Source organism: Lampetra planeri, chromosome 20 (assembly GCF_965212315.1).
Source record: "Lampetra planeri chromosome 20, kcLamPlan1.2.h2, whole genome shotgun sequence".
Lineage (NCBI taxonomy): Eukaryota > Metazoa > Chordata > Hyperoartia > Petromyzontiformes > Petromyzontidae > Lampetra > Lampetra planeri.
Window position 1 is genome coordinate 11,114,857 of NC_136126.1, and position 16,207 is coordinate 11,131,063.

Consider the following 16,207-nt stretch of genomic DNA (forward strand, 5'->3'; position numbering starts at 1 on the left):
AGAAGATCGCCAGGCTCGAAGGTTCCGGACACGAACCGAGCAGAGGTGGCAAGCTTGCAAATTTGCGTTGTACCGGGGATAGACTCCCAGGCATCTCGAGTCACTGACTCTGTAACACTGTATCGATGAACGCCCTGCCAAAAACACTGCATCGCTGTACATGTGAACACTGATCGACGATAACGTCTCTGCTCGGTTAAACTCTGTGCTGCTGCCCTGCCCTCGATGAGGTGTGTGCACTGGACACGACAAGGCAGCAAGCTGGGGGCGAGTCGGTATGGTGAATCTACGTCGAGGCCCTGCAGGCAGTTTAGGGGAAGTGCGAGGCTGACGCGGGGGAACAGAGGTCGCAGTCTCTACGCATGGTGCACTTCTTTCGCACCGTACGTAACCGACCGTGCTAATCGGAGGTGTGGGGAAGGACAACAAACTAAAGGCAAAAAGCAATTATAAAGAAATTGGTGTTTTAATCGAGATGATTTAAAAGTGCGTAGCTCCAGTGGCTTACTAATGTCGGAAGGAAGAACGTTCCAGACGGCCGCAGAAGCGCATCTGAAAGCGCGCGATCCGGCGATCGTCTTTGTCCGATGGCCAGCCAAAAGCCACTGCGAGGATGACCGGAGTTCGCGTAATGGTTTATGTCATCCTTGACGAGATCAGCAAGGTACTGTGGGTTCATTCGTGGCACGCACTTTGTGTGTCTTCACCAGGCGGAGTCAGCAGCTACGCTCTCACAACGTTCGCCACGGACTCAAAAGTCGTCACAGTCTCTCGAGGTGAGTCTCTCTAGCGCTCCAGGCAGCTCTTGGATTCCCAGGTCACTGTTCTTCCACGTGAAGCCGAGAGCAATGTGTCTCAAGATGCCCACCTCACAGTCTCGCTAGGTCAGGGGTCGGAAACCAAAATAATGTTGAGGTAAAAAAAAAACTCAATATTTCAATGCGCGTGGTGAATACGAGGCGACGGTCCTTCATCAATAACATCACAAAGCAGCGGCCCTTAAAGGGTCGCACGTGGCTCCGGGGCCGCAGGTTGACGACCCCTTTAGCTCCAAGGTGGTGCCCTCTTACAGGGAGCTCCGCTTCCCCCGACCTGGGGCGCGACCTGGGGCGCGACCTGGGGCGCGACCTGGGGCGCGACCTGGGGCGCGACCTGGGGCATGACCTGGGGCGCGACCTGGGGCGCGACCTGGGGCGCGACCTGGGGCGCGACCTGGGGCGCGACCTGGGGCGCGACCTGGGGCGCGACCTGGGGCGCGACCTGAGGTGGCTTAAATGCCGGGGCAGTTACGGTCCAGCTACCGAGCAGGGAAAACCTCTACAACCCTCCCGCCACCCCCAAAACGGACAATCACTAGTAAACATTGCTTCGCGCCGTCAGATAGTCCACACAATGAACATTGCCATTTGTTAATGCGCATAATTATGAACATGCGCCTGTCAATGCTTGAAGAGGCGTTCTTCGGCGTAACGTGATACTGCGTCGCTAGCCGCTCCCATACTCTAATGCAGCGTTGGTGTCCAAACTCCACTGTCACCACTAACAACACAACCACTGCCACCACGAACAACACAACCACTGTCACCACTAACAACACAACCACTGTCAGCACGAACAACACAAGCACTATGAGATCTCCTTTACCAGTGGCAAAATATAGTAATAGGTTTTTACCCTTTCAACTAGTACAAAAACTGACACCTTTATACAAGGCATCATGTTTGCAATAACCACAACACAAGCAGTCAAAATGCAAACAAATAGAAACAACTCTGATAATGATAATGATATGCACTGCCCTTGAAGTTGATTGCTCCACACCCGAGACAGCTTTTCTTAGAGCCGAGTCTCCATTGGTGTTGGACCAGATGACGCCAAAAGGCGTATAACTCAAAAACAAGAAAAGCTGTCTATCATTATCATTATCAGAGTTGTTTATTTTTGTTTGCATTTTGACTGCTTGTGTTGTGGTTATTGCAAACATGATGCCTTGTATAAAGGTGTCAGTTTTTGTGCCAGTTGAAAGGGTAAAAACCTATTACTACAACACAACCACTGTCAGCACGAACAACACAACCACTGTCAGCGCGAACAAAAACATGCGGCAGACCACCGTGTACCAATAACATTTTTGATTTGAGTCTAATCTGTATCATGTTTGTAAAAAACATAAATATACAATTTACATGGCAATGGGCATTAAAATATCTGGTGTTTTGCAAAAAAAACCGAATAAACAAGCTCCACTGTGGCGAGATGTTAACTACCTCGCCTGGTGCACAGGAGCTCATGGGTTCAATCCCGAACTCTGATGCCTGTATATTTGGAGTTTGCATGTCTCTCTCCCCGTGGTCACATGGATATTTCTCCAGGTCCTCCGGTTTTCCCTCCAACATTTAGAAATATGCATTTAGAGTATTTAGCTGATATAAAGTTCCACATGATAAGCCACTTCGTTGAGCGATCATTTGTGGCCAGGTCGCTTCTGAAAAAGAGCTGCATAGCTCAGTGGGCTTTACCTGGTGAAATAAAAAATAACTTTCATATTTTATAGTTTTAGTTCTGCGAACCCATTCAAATGGCCTTGTGTATCACCAGGGGTCCCGGACCACAGGTTGGGAACTACTGCTTGAGTGGCTAAACATCAAGCGCTATCAATCTTTATTTGATAAAAAAAAAAATCCCTCCAGAGAGAGAGAGAGTGAGGCATGATGCGGCCTCAGAGAAAGAGATGAGAGAGAGAAAATGAAATACTGCATACACATATCAGTGAAGCAAGAATTACATTCCAGAGTAAATGCTGAACTCTGACAACTTGATTAAATATTCTCGGCGAAGATCTCGGCCATGAGAATGGAGACACAGTGGACGCGGGGTCACACTCACCCAGCCAGGGACAAAAAAGCAATTTGACTGTGGAAGTTGGTAGCGCAGTAAGTCGAAACGTAAAGTGGTTGCATGCAGCAGTGGTGAATGATACAATTCTAACTTGACTTTAAAATCAGGGGTCTAGCGATCCATCGATTCATCTATCAAAATAAATTATTAAGGCTCGTGATATATGTACAGGACCACAGGTGTGAATGTGTATGTAAAGTGTATGCGAATGATCAGCTTATGTTACGTTTAGGCTAATGGGGCAAATAAATCCATCGAAATGAGGAGGGGGGGAGAACAAAGCAATCATACAAAAATTATACAAATAAAAATATTCCCAAATTGAATCACATCCCGAATCGTAATAATGAATTCAATCACCAGCACTGTATGGGGGAGGGGCAGCGTAGGTGAATGGTTATACCCCTATTATATGACACTCATTAATGATAATGTCCCTTGGCAACATGCTGGAGATTAACCTTCAGCGTAATGTAACAACAGGAGAGCCAGTTCACAGTATCTCATTACCTGAGGATGGTTATGAGTAACTTCAAGAACATGCCGTGGTGTCTCCCTGCTTAAACAAGCAACGGACAGCGCTCATCTCCATTGCCAGCCCTTAGCAAGCCAGTGCTGAAAATTCTACAGGTCTATGGCAGGAGCCAGTCTTTCCATTGGGTTAACCTTAGCTGTGGGTAATTTTCGAAATAGAGATTTGGAATATACGATTGGCCCACTCTGGTTGACCTTTGGACACAATGTCACGTGGTCCTTAATGTCTACTATTCGACGGCAGATGGAAAGAGTTGGCAATTCTTCGGCTTTGGCAGAAATGGAACTGTTGCATTGGGCCTCTGTGGTGAGTGCGTTGACAGTTAAGCCATTCATCTGTCTGGTGTAAAACTACGGCTTCTGTGGGAGACAACTAAATGAATAAATCACTCGCGGTGTTGGGTTTTGTAAACTGGAAGGTGTGTGGAATGAAACATCCACCCAAGACTTAGAGCCGCCACAGGACCCCCCCCATCTCTCTCATTCGGCACCCCGATGGCTCCGCCATGACTAATTAAAGAGCATCGTTAATAATTGACCACGGATTGTCGGGGAGGGGGAGAGGGAGAGAGAGAGTTTTGCGCGAGTGCACTTGAGTTACGGACCGCATTCGATCGCCCAACGCTCACGGGAGAAGAAAATACAAGACAGCAATTAAGCGTGGCCGGCCTCGGAAAGACACGTGCAATGTGCAACATGAAATCTGGTTATTAATATCGCAGGCACACGCATGGCCACACTCGGGCCAAGATGGGATTCACGTGTGGAGGTGCTCACTTATCCTGCACGGTGCTGTGACCGAGTAACCAATCTCGACGACCAGAAAGTTTCCACTTCAAATCCTGGAACAGTGTCATTCTGAATGGCAGACGACAAATATTTGCAAGGCACATAAGCCTGCTCCATTCACTTTTTTTATGAGAGAAAAAACGAAGTGACTCCAAAATGAGTTTTGCGATACCATTGTTTAGAGGCTGGTTTGATGAAAAATATTAATTTGTGGGAATTCAACAGTTGGCTGTTCAATTAAGGGACCAATGGCCACCATTGGGATGTGGAATTGCCACCACTGGATCATGGCCACCCCTGGAGATGAGTGCTACCCATTACTTGCTTGGGATAAGAGGCTGATTGATGTGGGGAGTGGTGGCAGTTCAGTTCAGATGCTGTATTACATAGTCTCTAAGTACCATACATGGAGAAAGAAAATCCGAGCAGCCTTCTTCGAAGTAGATTCTCAATTACACTTCACATGACCTTAGTTCATATTACAACCGGTTGTGTTGACACGCAGCACCGACTCGGTGAGCTGTTAACAACATTTATTGGAATAAACAATTAAAAGTGATGGGTGATTACTTGTGGTTATTGTTGCTCTTCTGCATGAGATGGAAAACCCATCTTACTGTGGTGGAATTGACTGTTTGCCTTATAAATAATGTTGTGGATTTCACGCCAGGTGTTCATTTTACGACCCGGAGATGATGGGAAGCATTAAATTTTACGTCCATTTAAATTCATGACAATCCAATTGCAGGCTCATATCTGCAGTGACCAAGCAATCTCAACCTTTTGAAAATCCGCGAGATTAAAATGGGCATAGGCACTGCACATTTGTAAACCAAGTCCAGTTATAAATAAAGACATAACGAAGCTGGTTACATGAGATGCGTGTATTTAAAGGTATGATAAAGAAAAAAACTAGGTTAAAGCTACAACCTTCAAATAATTGCGCTTGGTGAGCACGCAAATAACAAAAAGGCTGTCGGCATCAAAGTTAATGCGCTGGCATATTTAAATCTTTTAAAATGCTTACAATAGCTACCAATAGCCTACAATAAATGTCCTGTTACTTTCCATTGATATTCTGCGCGGGCATTAGCAAGTGCACGTGGTAATCCGTCCACAAAGGGCAATAACGTCCTCGAGTAATACCAGGCTACTGATGGAATTGAACTGTCAGCCCAACGTAGATTGTCGGCAAAGTGGGGAATGCACTAGGGTTATCCAACTGCCTAAGTTATAGGCAGGTGGATAATGGGCACACATCCTTGGCCACGGGCTTCAGTTGAAATTGGAAGATGATACAAATTAAGTCCAAAAATGTATATTATTCTGCTCCAAACTTGGGTCTCAGAATGTTGACCAGTGTGTCTTGGAATAAGCCAGGATCACTGCACTCTGTGCGAAGTCCCCCCCCCCCCCCCCGTTTAATAAACAAACAAATAAAGCAAAAAGATGCGGTGAGGAGTATACATGAATTTGTTTTAGACCAAATGTAGACTCGAACACAACTGATAGACGAATGCCATGAAGAGACCTTGCGTCACATATGGCAAGTGAATGATTGGCTACAATAGGACACATGCAGCCACACAGTGAAACAGAAAAAGCTGAGCATTACATAGTAAATAAAATATCTGATATGCCCCCCAGGCAATGTGATATTTTTCGTGTGATTTTCATGCCACTTTATGTAAATAGGGTAATATTCTTGTACAAGAATAGAAAATGTTTTGCTGATCCCTGCATTGATATGAAAGGTTTTACATTCCCAGCCACCTGTCCTCCAAACCTTTGCCAAAACACCTCGGGTGGTAAATCGGAGCAAAAAAAATAATGTGGCAGTTAGCCTTCATTGACATTACACTCATTTTAAATCAATTCTACCTTCGGAGATTAGTTTCAAGGAAACTCACACTCGTCAACAACATCGCCTTAAAAAGAAAAAAAAGAAAAAATCGACGCTTTGGGCAATAGCCCTTCTTCATAGAAAAACAAGGAAGATGCGATGCAAAACCAGAAAGCTCTTGGGAGAATATGTCCCAGGTCTGTCCGACACAAGAGAAAATGCTTTAAGGCTACAGTCAAGATGAACACCCTCGGCGACATCATTGTAGCACGCTAACAGACACTAATTTGACGATCATTTTCTTAAGTGCAGGTAATATCCCTTAATTTACAAAGTTTGGTTTACGAAATTTCGCGTTTAAGCAATTGACAAATTTTGAACACTTTCCGATTAACGAAATCAAATTTCCACGTTCACGAAATTTCACACGATAGGCTCACGTGAACAAACAAAAATCATCAGAATCAGACTATGTATTTATACTGGAGGAATCCGATGATCTATAAAGCTCCTTTTCACCAACCAGGAGGCTGCATCATACATCTGCGACAGTATAACGGTACCCCTGCAGTCCAATAGCCTGCAAATCACATTTCCAGTCATTCCAACATCTCTTGGTAAGTTCCCTCAAAAGGTTAATTGTTTTAGTTTTAAAAAGAAAAATTATTGAGTCGTTTTAATATTTATGTACTTTCTTATTATTATTGTATTGTGAAAAGTGATATAGGTTTATATTTAGGAGTAAAGTTGGAAAGACTGTCCAAAACACATCCCTGATTTTTTGTATTCAATTAATGGGAAAAGCTATTCCGAAACACAAAGAAATCGTTTAACACGTATTTTTTTTAAAACCATAATCGAGGGATACCTGTATTTCTCCCATGAATTAAGTTTCATACTCGTGCTGGAGGAGACTACGTGTGCATCTGCAAGATGCATTTCTGCGTTTTCGCAACCAGCAGAAGTTCGGTGGCTCGGCTAATGAACTGGGCTCGCCTGCTGAGCCCAGGTTCCCATGGCAGCCCGACCAGGCTGACCTGACGCTGAGTGGGCTCAAAGGGCAGGCTCAGGAGCTCATCTATCATGCTGAGCCACACACACTTACACCTGAGCCATCACCAGCGGTCAATACAGAAATAATGTGATGCGTCGTCCACGCTGTCCCTTGCTTCGTTCAGCTTCAGGGCCACACGTTTTCGATAACAAACAAATAAAAACACTGGATAATTACGACAATCACGAATGTATTTGGGATATCCTAACCTATTATACCTCACTGGGATTTGCCGGGTAGGATGGGGATGGTTTAGTTTTATTCTGTATGTATTTTGGGTAATTTTTTTGCCTTTCCTGCACTTTGCACTCACATCGAGTTGTATTGTTTGTTGTTATAATATTCTTACCCCGTGCCCCTACTGGGCATCTGTGAAAAAGAGCTTTATCGCTAATCGGATTCCTCCAGTATATATAAATATTCTGATTCTGATATCATCTTTCTTCAGTCACTACCAATCACATTCATATATTTGTCACGGTCCCAGTACGTTGTTGTTTTACAGCTATGATAAAAAAAAATGCCAGTAGAGTAGATTGTTATTTGTTATTTCTTTGCAGGTTTACACGTGTAACATTTAACACATATCTCTTTCTGAACTAGATAAACGAAGTGTTGCGTAAAACAACGTTTTTGAGAAGGCTGGGGAGCTCTGAATGGCCTCAGACCAATCACCAATTACTGCCCAGAAAAAAAACTTCATCACATTATGGGGCTTTTTATTGGGGTTTTTTCCCCCCAAATGTATTTCAACTCGTTGGTTTGTGGCCTGGCATACTGAATAACTTATAACATTAATGCTATGAAGATACATTTCCAGCCTTCGTAACTTGCTATATCATACTATTCACATTGTAAACAAAAACACTTTATCTTGAAAATGACAATATATTTTATACTGTACAGTATTAAAAGAGAAAAAAACGGACATAAATAAAGGAAACAGTGAAGAAACACAATTTTATTCGTATTTATTGAGTACCGGAGGTCGGACGGTTTATTATTTATTTTGTGATTTCAGCATTTGCTTATTTTATTTTTACCATTAAAATAATTGTGATGAATCCAACGTTCTTCTACTGAAACTTCGTATGCCCAATATTCACATATCGAGGTATTACTGTAGACTCAAAAACAGCAAATAGACAGCCGAAACATACTTCCTCTATTGCCCCAATAGACAGCTCATTTTCCAGGAGGTGGCCAACGCACATCGTGATTTAAAACTGGTGATTCAGGGTACAACATTCTCTGGCACGTGACGTGACAGGTACTGCAAAATTCGACCATGTCCGTCCATTGCTCGCTGAGCTGCATTGGCTTCCAGTTTGCCGAACCAATACATTATAAGGTCGCACTCATCACACAAAGTACTTGCTACAAATGAACCACAACACCTTGCTGACCTCGTCAAGGAGCAGGAACCACCAAGCACTTCCCGTCATCCTGGCAGTGGTTTTTCGTTAACCGTCGAACAACAAAAGAGCACTTTCAGGTGCACTTCTGTGGCCATCTGGAACACACTTCCTTCTGATATCTAAGGAAGCCAGTGGACATATGCATTTTTAAAATCTAGATTGAAAACTCATTTCCTTAGAACTGCTTTTTGTTTAATTTGTTGTTATTTCCCCGCACCTCCAATTAGCAGTTGGCTATGTACGGTGCGAAAGAAGTTCAACACACACATACATATTACCCCTTTAAGATTCACCGACCCCACATCTAAGTCTGTGGTTTAGACATATAAGCTGTGCCCTCCGTGTCCCAATATTAATATTGTAACACCCTTTTCAGTCCTTGTACAAAAGATTTCTCAGGATAAATTTAACACCCAGTATTGCAGTGAACGCATTGTAATCAGTGAGGGTAGAATATAATTCAGGTGCCAAAGCAAGATAAGTGGGTAAGTGAAATACTGCATCCAGAGAAAACCCACACACACACAATGTGCTAATCCTAAAAAAGCTATAAGTGCAACTTGCTTGATACATTGTCATCTATTCGCCACACCACTCCTGATAAATGCCTCCTGCAACAAAGAACTCAGACCTCTAATAGAGCCGTCTTCACAGCAATAATGAGGCCTATTCACAGTGGACATTGCCTTGGCTAACAATAATTCACATTCTCATGAGCCTGTCGGGTGTTTTATGAACAACATCACACTTTATAATGGGAAAAATACAACAAAGGATGAATCATGGTTCTTTTACTGTTCCCCAGTGGGCATGTGTGGCCAGACATTTTCTGGAGTGAAACTTATTTTAACAAGTTTTACAGAAGGGTGGTTTGAGATTGAAATGCTGCTGTGGTTGGTCGGTGGGAGTAGAGAAGACCCTCACAACATACTGAGTCGTTATCGAAATGTATACTAAACAAATGTATACATAATTGATTTACAATACAGTACACACAGATAAAAATACAAAACTACTTATCAATAACTCACAAATTTGACTCGTGAGCGAATTTTCTCAAATGACTTTTTTTTAAATCTACAGATTACTGCCAAACATCAAATATGCTGGCAGCAGCTACAGCTTACAATATAAAGACCTATTTATGCGAGAATACACACGGGCATCATGTTATTGTTTGTGACCAGAAACGATTTTATCGTCAATTTTAATCTCTACAGCCTTTGTCGCGTGCATCTTGAAGTTGTCAGTAATTTAAGTACACAACCACTCAGACTGTGGCTGTCATTTTCATCACCTTGCATTGAGGCCTGACTTTTACACTAGCAAACAATCGATGACAGCAACGGAAAGTCCAATTAATAAAATGTATTACGATGCCAAAATAACCTGAGGTAAGAGTACAATTATTATCACTATTGTGAACAATATGTACTGGATGACAATATTAATACAATTCTGAAAAAATCTCTTCCAGGATAGGTCCCATTTTGCAATGTTTGAATTATTTTATTTTTGCATAGTCAGGAGAAAAGTGACAGTAAGGACAGAATAAAACTCAGTATTGAAAATGATAATAATTAAATTAATTCTCAAAGTTACACGGACACTCTTGTTCATAAAACGACTTGCTGTACTGCCTAATATATACATAGAAAACTCATTTCTTTAGAACTGGTTTTTGTGTTGAGTTTGTTGTCCTTCGCAGCACCTCCAATTATTAGCACAGTTGGCTATGTACGGTGTGAAAGGAGTTCAACATACATACAGGCAGCTGCTAAAAACCGTCCCCCATGGCGTGGGCTTGTTGAGGCCTTATGCTCCACAGGGAGCGAAGAGGAGTAAGTAATGCATACAGGCACCCTGTGCACACAAACCAACACACATGGCTTCAGGGCCACAAGGCTTCAGGGTGAAGCCACAAGGCTTCTTCAGGGTGCAGGGGACGCGTTGGGACTCACCCAGCCAGCCGCGGTTGAGGTAGACAGACACGAACACTGGGGGCACCGTGAAGAAGTCCACAATGGAGTTTACCTCCAGCCAGAACCACAGCTTGTCGTTTGCTGCGATGAACTGCCCACAAACAAAGAGAGCACAAAAAACTAATGAGCACAGCCCCTGCAATAGGCGGAACGTTGAATAACGTCTGTCCTGTTTGCGTGATGTGGCTACTCTTTTTTTTGTATCTAGGTGGCACAGTGCAAAAATCGTATTAAGCAGACGATCACTGAACAGCAATTAAGCACAAATACATTTGAGGCAGAGGCGTTATTAGTGCTGTAGTCTGTGCCGTCTATTTGTCATACACGCAGGATGTGACTGATTTAATGCCACGTTAAAATTGTTATTCTGTCTCAATTTAGCCATTTTCAGTTTTAACTATCGTCCGCCACGATGGAGCGATGGCCAATGCCGCCCTCGGCCTGGATTCATCACGAACACTTACACAAATGATCTGTTAAAATGTTGTGGGAGAAGTACCAGGTTCACTGCAGTTCGTTTAATATAACAACAGAAAATATCTATTACAATCATTGTTAATTTTATTTCATTTTTATTTTAAATTTGCTGACAAAAATATTTATGAGCTAAAATAATAATTAGTTTTACATTAAGATTAGCATGAGTTACAGTGAGGGAAAAAAGTATTTTATCCCCTGCTGATTTTGTACGTTTGCCCACTGACAAAGAAATGATCAGTCTATAATTTTAATGGTAGGTTTATTTGAACAGTGAGAGACAGAATAACAACAAAACAATCCAGAAAAACGCATGTCAAAAATGTTATAAATTGATATGCATTTTAATGAGGGAAATAAGTATTTGACCCCCTCTCAATCAGAAAGATTTATGGCTCCCAGGTGTCTTTTATACAGGTAATGAGCTGAGATTAGGAGCACACTCTTAAAGGGAGTGCTCCTAATCTCAGCTTGTTATCTGTATAAAAGACACCTGTTCACAGAAGCAATCAATCAATCAGATTCCAAACTCTCCACCATGGCCAAGACCAAAGAGCTCTCCAAGGATGTCAGGGACAAGATTGTAGACCTACACAAGGCTGGAATGGGCTACAAGACCATCGCCAAGCAGCTTGGTGAGAAGGTGACAACAGTTGGTGCGATTATTTGCAAATGGAAGAAACACAAAAGAACTGTCAATCTCCCTCGGCCTGGGGCTCCATGCAAGATCTCACCTCGTGGAGTTGCAATGATCATGAGAACGTTGAGGAATCAGCCCAGAACTACACGGGAGGATATTGTCAATGATCTCAAGGCAGCTGGGACCATAGTCACCAAGAAAACAGTTGGTAACACACTACGCTGTGAACGACTGAAATCCTGCAGCACCCGCAAGGTCCCCCTGCTCAAGAAAGCACATATACATGCCCGTCTGAAGTTTGCCAATGAACATCTGAATGATTCAGAGGACAACTGGGTGAAAGTGTTGTGGTCAGATGAGACCAAAATGGAGCTCTTTGGCATCAACTCAACTCGCCGTCTTTGGAGGAGGAGGAATGCTGCCTATGACCCCAAGAGCACCATCCCCACCGTCAAACATGGAGGTGGAAACATTATGCTTTGGGGGTGTTTTTCTGCTAAGGGGACAGGACAACTTCACCGCATCAAAGGGACGATGGATGGGGCCATGTACCGTCAAATCTTGGGTGAGAACCTCCTTCCCTCAGCTAGGGCATTGAAAATGGGTCATGGATGGGTATTCCAGCATGACAATGACCCAAAACACACGGCCAAGGCAACAAAGGAGTGGCTCAAGAAGAAGCACATTAAGGTCCTGGAGTGGCCTAGCCAGTCTCCAGACCTTAATCCCATAGAAAATGTGTGGAGGGAGCTGAAGGTTCGAGTTGCCAAACGTCAGCTTCGAAACCTTAATGACTTGGAGAAGATCTGCAAAGAGGAGTGGGACAAAATCCCTCCTGAGATGTGTGCAAACCTGGTGGCCAACTACAAGAAACGTCTGACCTTTGTGATTGCCAACAAGGGTTTTGCCACCAAGTACTAAGTCATGTTTTGCAGAGGGGTCAAATACTTATTTCCCTCATTAAAATGCAAATCAATTTAGAACATTTTTGACATGCGTTTTTCTGGATTTCTTTGTTGTTATTCTGTCTCTCACTTTTCAAATAAACCTACCATTAAAATTATAGACTGATCATTTCTTTGTCAGTAGGCAAACGTATAAAATCAGCAGGGGATCAAATACTTTTTTCCCTCACTGTACATATCTGAAAAAGTTCCTGTCCTCCCTCCATTATTCAATCCACACTGGTTTTTGTCGTGAAGTATCGTAAAAAATGTATATCCTTCGACCAAACATGACGTGGGGAGACCTTCATCAAATGCGTAAATTAGATGGTTTTAGTACGGTTAAAGAAGGGACAGTAATTCAGTCTTCCTGTGAGGTCAGAAATGTGGGTGTTATCCTGGACCCCAGGTTGACATGTAAGGCCCACGTACTGTACATAATATTACCAAAATCTCGTTTTTCTATTTATGCAAGATATCTCAACTTAGACCCCCATGCTGTCCCTTCCCTGATGTTGAGAGGCTGGTGCATGCCTTTATTGAATCAAGGTTGGATAACTGCAATGCCTTGCTTCCTGGCGTTTCTAAAAGTGTTTTAAATAGACTACAAGATATATTAAAAACTCAGCTGCCTGGGTTTTCAGAAAGATCTAAATCATGTGATCATATCACTCCTATTCTTTCCTCCCTGCACTGGCTCCCTATAAAGTACAGAATCGACTTTACGATTCTTCTTCTCACGTTTAAAGCCTTTGACGAGCTGGCTCCGAAATATCTGACCGATTTACTTAAGTTGTATATTCCACTGCGTAAACTTAGATCTGCTGATGTATATGGAGTCAGACCAGACGTTGTTGTTCTATGGGAGAAGACGGAGCTTTTTACAGCCAGGCTCTGCGATTCTGGAATTCCCTTTCTCGGTCCATTAGGGAATCTGAGTCTGTTACACTTTTTCTAAATCGCGTCTTAAAACTCACCTGTTTTTACACACAGGCTTTTTCAGTAACTTAAGCTTCATGCAAAACGCTTTGAGGCCTTGTAAGAATTGTTCTATAGAAGACCGAGTTTATTATTATTATCCATTGGTTGATTGAGAATGGCTAGACATTTTTTAGGTTTTTTTTTACGTAATGATAAACTTACTACACATTAATTCGAATCCTGCAATGAGTGGTCCAATCTGGGTTTGGGAAGCCCTGAGCAGTGTAGGAAGAGTGAAAACCCTTGGCATTCTTTTCATGCAATGCGCTAAGAAATTATTTTTTTGACGAGATGGTGATCAGAATTTAAGAACAGTGGCACCGTGGTGATCACTAATCTCAACACAAGTACTCCATTACGCTCATCTGCATAGGCATTCTTGAACAAGAAGTGAGTATTCCAAATTTCTATGAAGCCATTGTCAACTTCCCACAAAGACACCAATCATATCCACTCAACCCTCGACTGCAGAGCTGTCGAGGGTTGAGTAATGACCGAAAAGTTACCCCAAGCCATATACAGCCTAAAGGCTATTTAAAAATAAACAAAGGTCTCCGATTGGAAGAAAGAGGCCTCTACAGTGATTGGTCAGGAGGCAGACTTTTAAAGGGATTGGAGGAATAAGGGTTGAACGAGAACATTGGAAAACAGAAAGGATCCGTTAAAGGGAATGGACAGGGATTGGCTAAAGGTAAAAAGCAAGGACATGAAGGTTCGAGAAAGGCAGTTGAGTGATCTGTAAGGGGACAGCACGAGGATTGGGGATCCTCGGAGGACGATACAAGCACGGAAGACGAGAACGAAGCCTCGGGGTCCCTTATTGTGGAAGTCTTTCAATAAAAGTGGTCCTACTCATTACTTTCTCGTCGGAGTCGTTACAAATGTAAGGCTCACGAACCGTTTGCCTCTAGTGAGCACCAATCGCAAAAAATCCCACGCAACGAAGATCGCTGTCGCCAGGCGGTGGTGGTGCATGGCTGTGATCCAGCACTGTGGAGGCGAGGGTTGGTGGATCACACAAACGTTGTGAAACTCACCGCCGCTAGACCTGAGCTCCTATTAACCTGATGATGCTGAATGTAACCTACAGCGAATGTTGGCAGCCATTTAAGAGATTCCTCCGCTACAATGACAACAACACCGGTAGTCCTGCTGAAGCAGTAATACATTTCGCACGTTTGATTCAAGCGACGCGTTTATGCGTTGGCTGTGTCAGGTTTACGATGCACACTTTCGCACGATGACCTAACCCAAAATAAACCAATTATGATTCAGAATGAAGGTACAGCAAAATGCGGACTAATATCATCCGTCCCTTCTGCATGGGATAGAGTTGCCCCCTCGCATGCATGGGTTTTCTCCAGGTGCCCTGGTTTCTTCCCACATGTATAAACACTCATTAATTGGCCAATGACACCTTAAAATATTGAGGACTGCAGAGCTTGAGTCATTATTGACAAGCAGGATGGCTGCTGTCATCCCGCTTGTCTGTGGTTCTTGGCGCCTCAGAGTCATTACTGTGCGGCGCATTACAAGTTGATATTCTTGAAATACCAATCATCATTCCTGAATTCGAGAGCTCAGAAACTGGGATTTGAACCGATAACCGTTTGGCTTTTGAGACAGGTGGCATTGCCGCAGTTGCCAGCGTTGCTATCAATCGGCGCACGCAGTAACGCCTGGACAACGCGAGAACGAGGCGATCTCCTCACCCGCAGCCCGAAGTAGAGGAGGAAGAACACGTTGAGGCCCATGTCGATCTGCAGCGCGATGTTCGTGTTGAAATACTGGCACAACTCGATGGGGCTGAGAAGGGCACGCACAGCACAGCAGAGGCGCACGCACCGTGACAATGTGTCCACCGATCGGGAGAAATTTGATTTCAGTGAATCACAGCTCGCTTCAACCCAACCGTAATCCCACCCCCCTACAACTGCAATCAAAGGAGTCTCTTTACATTGAAGAAACTAAACACATTATTTGGTGATGCTGCTGCGTTTGGCAGTGATGGAACAAATGCAATTAACAAACATACACACACATTTGTCAATTAAAAAATACCCCACTGCATGGCTTTTAAAGGGACAAATGTATAGGAGGCAACGCTTCAGGCAATGGCTGTTTTTTCACGGCACAATTAAATAAATACAAATACACGACAACGATAAAAAATGACCGGAACTAGAAACGTCGCCTATTGTATGTTTTTTTTTCCTTTTAAAGCCACAGTGGTATTAATGAAGGTGTTGCATTCTTTATTTCCAAAGTGTTGAGAGAAAGAGATACCTCGACAACATACGCACCTGGTAGGGCTAAATAGTCGCGATGTCCAGATGATAACACGGAGAGAACAGGAGGGAAAAAGAACAAGCTTGATTAATCAGCAAGCGTGATAGTACTCTGTGTGGTGGAGTGTAATGTAACACTAGTAAATAAATAAACAAGTGCCTTCAATGTACTTGGTAATGACAGCATAATTGTTCTTTAAAAGCCTGATAATTGTTATTTAATAGCCTGATAAATCACGATAGAGTATTGACAGCAGTAATACCGAGCGAGCACACATGGATGACCCAAGACAATTACAAACACAGGTTATGAGTATTCCGATGATATCAATTATGATTAATGTGATGAAAACAAGCAA

At 43.2% G+C, this 16,207-nt stretch overlaps 1 protein-coding gene across 1 annotated transcript in view; it reads right to left on the minus strand.

Moving 5' to 3' along the window:
- Nucleotides 1-16,207, minus strand: part of LOC144724437 (calcium-activated potassium channel subunit alpha-1-like) — a 169,047-nt gene that overhangs the window by 134,291 nt on the left and 18,549 nt on the right. Inside the window, exons 4-5 of the mRNA XM_078603558.1 lie at nucleotides 15,273-15,366; nucleotides 10,498-10,609 (exon numbers count right to left, since the gene is read on the minus strand). Coding sequence (XP_078459684.1) covers nucleotides 10,498-10,609; nucleotides 15,273-15,366 — 206 coding nt within the window. The remainder of the gene's footprint in view (nucleotides 1-10,497; nucleotides 10,610-15,272; nucleotides 15,367-16,207) is intronic.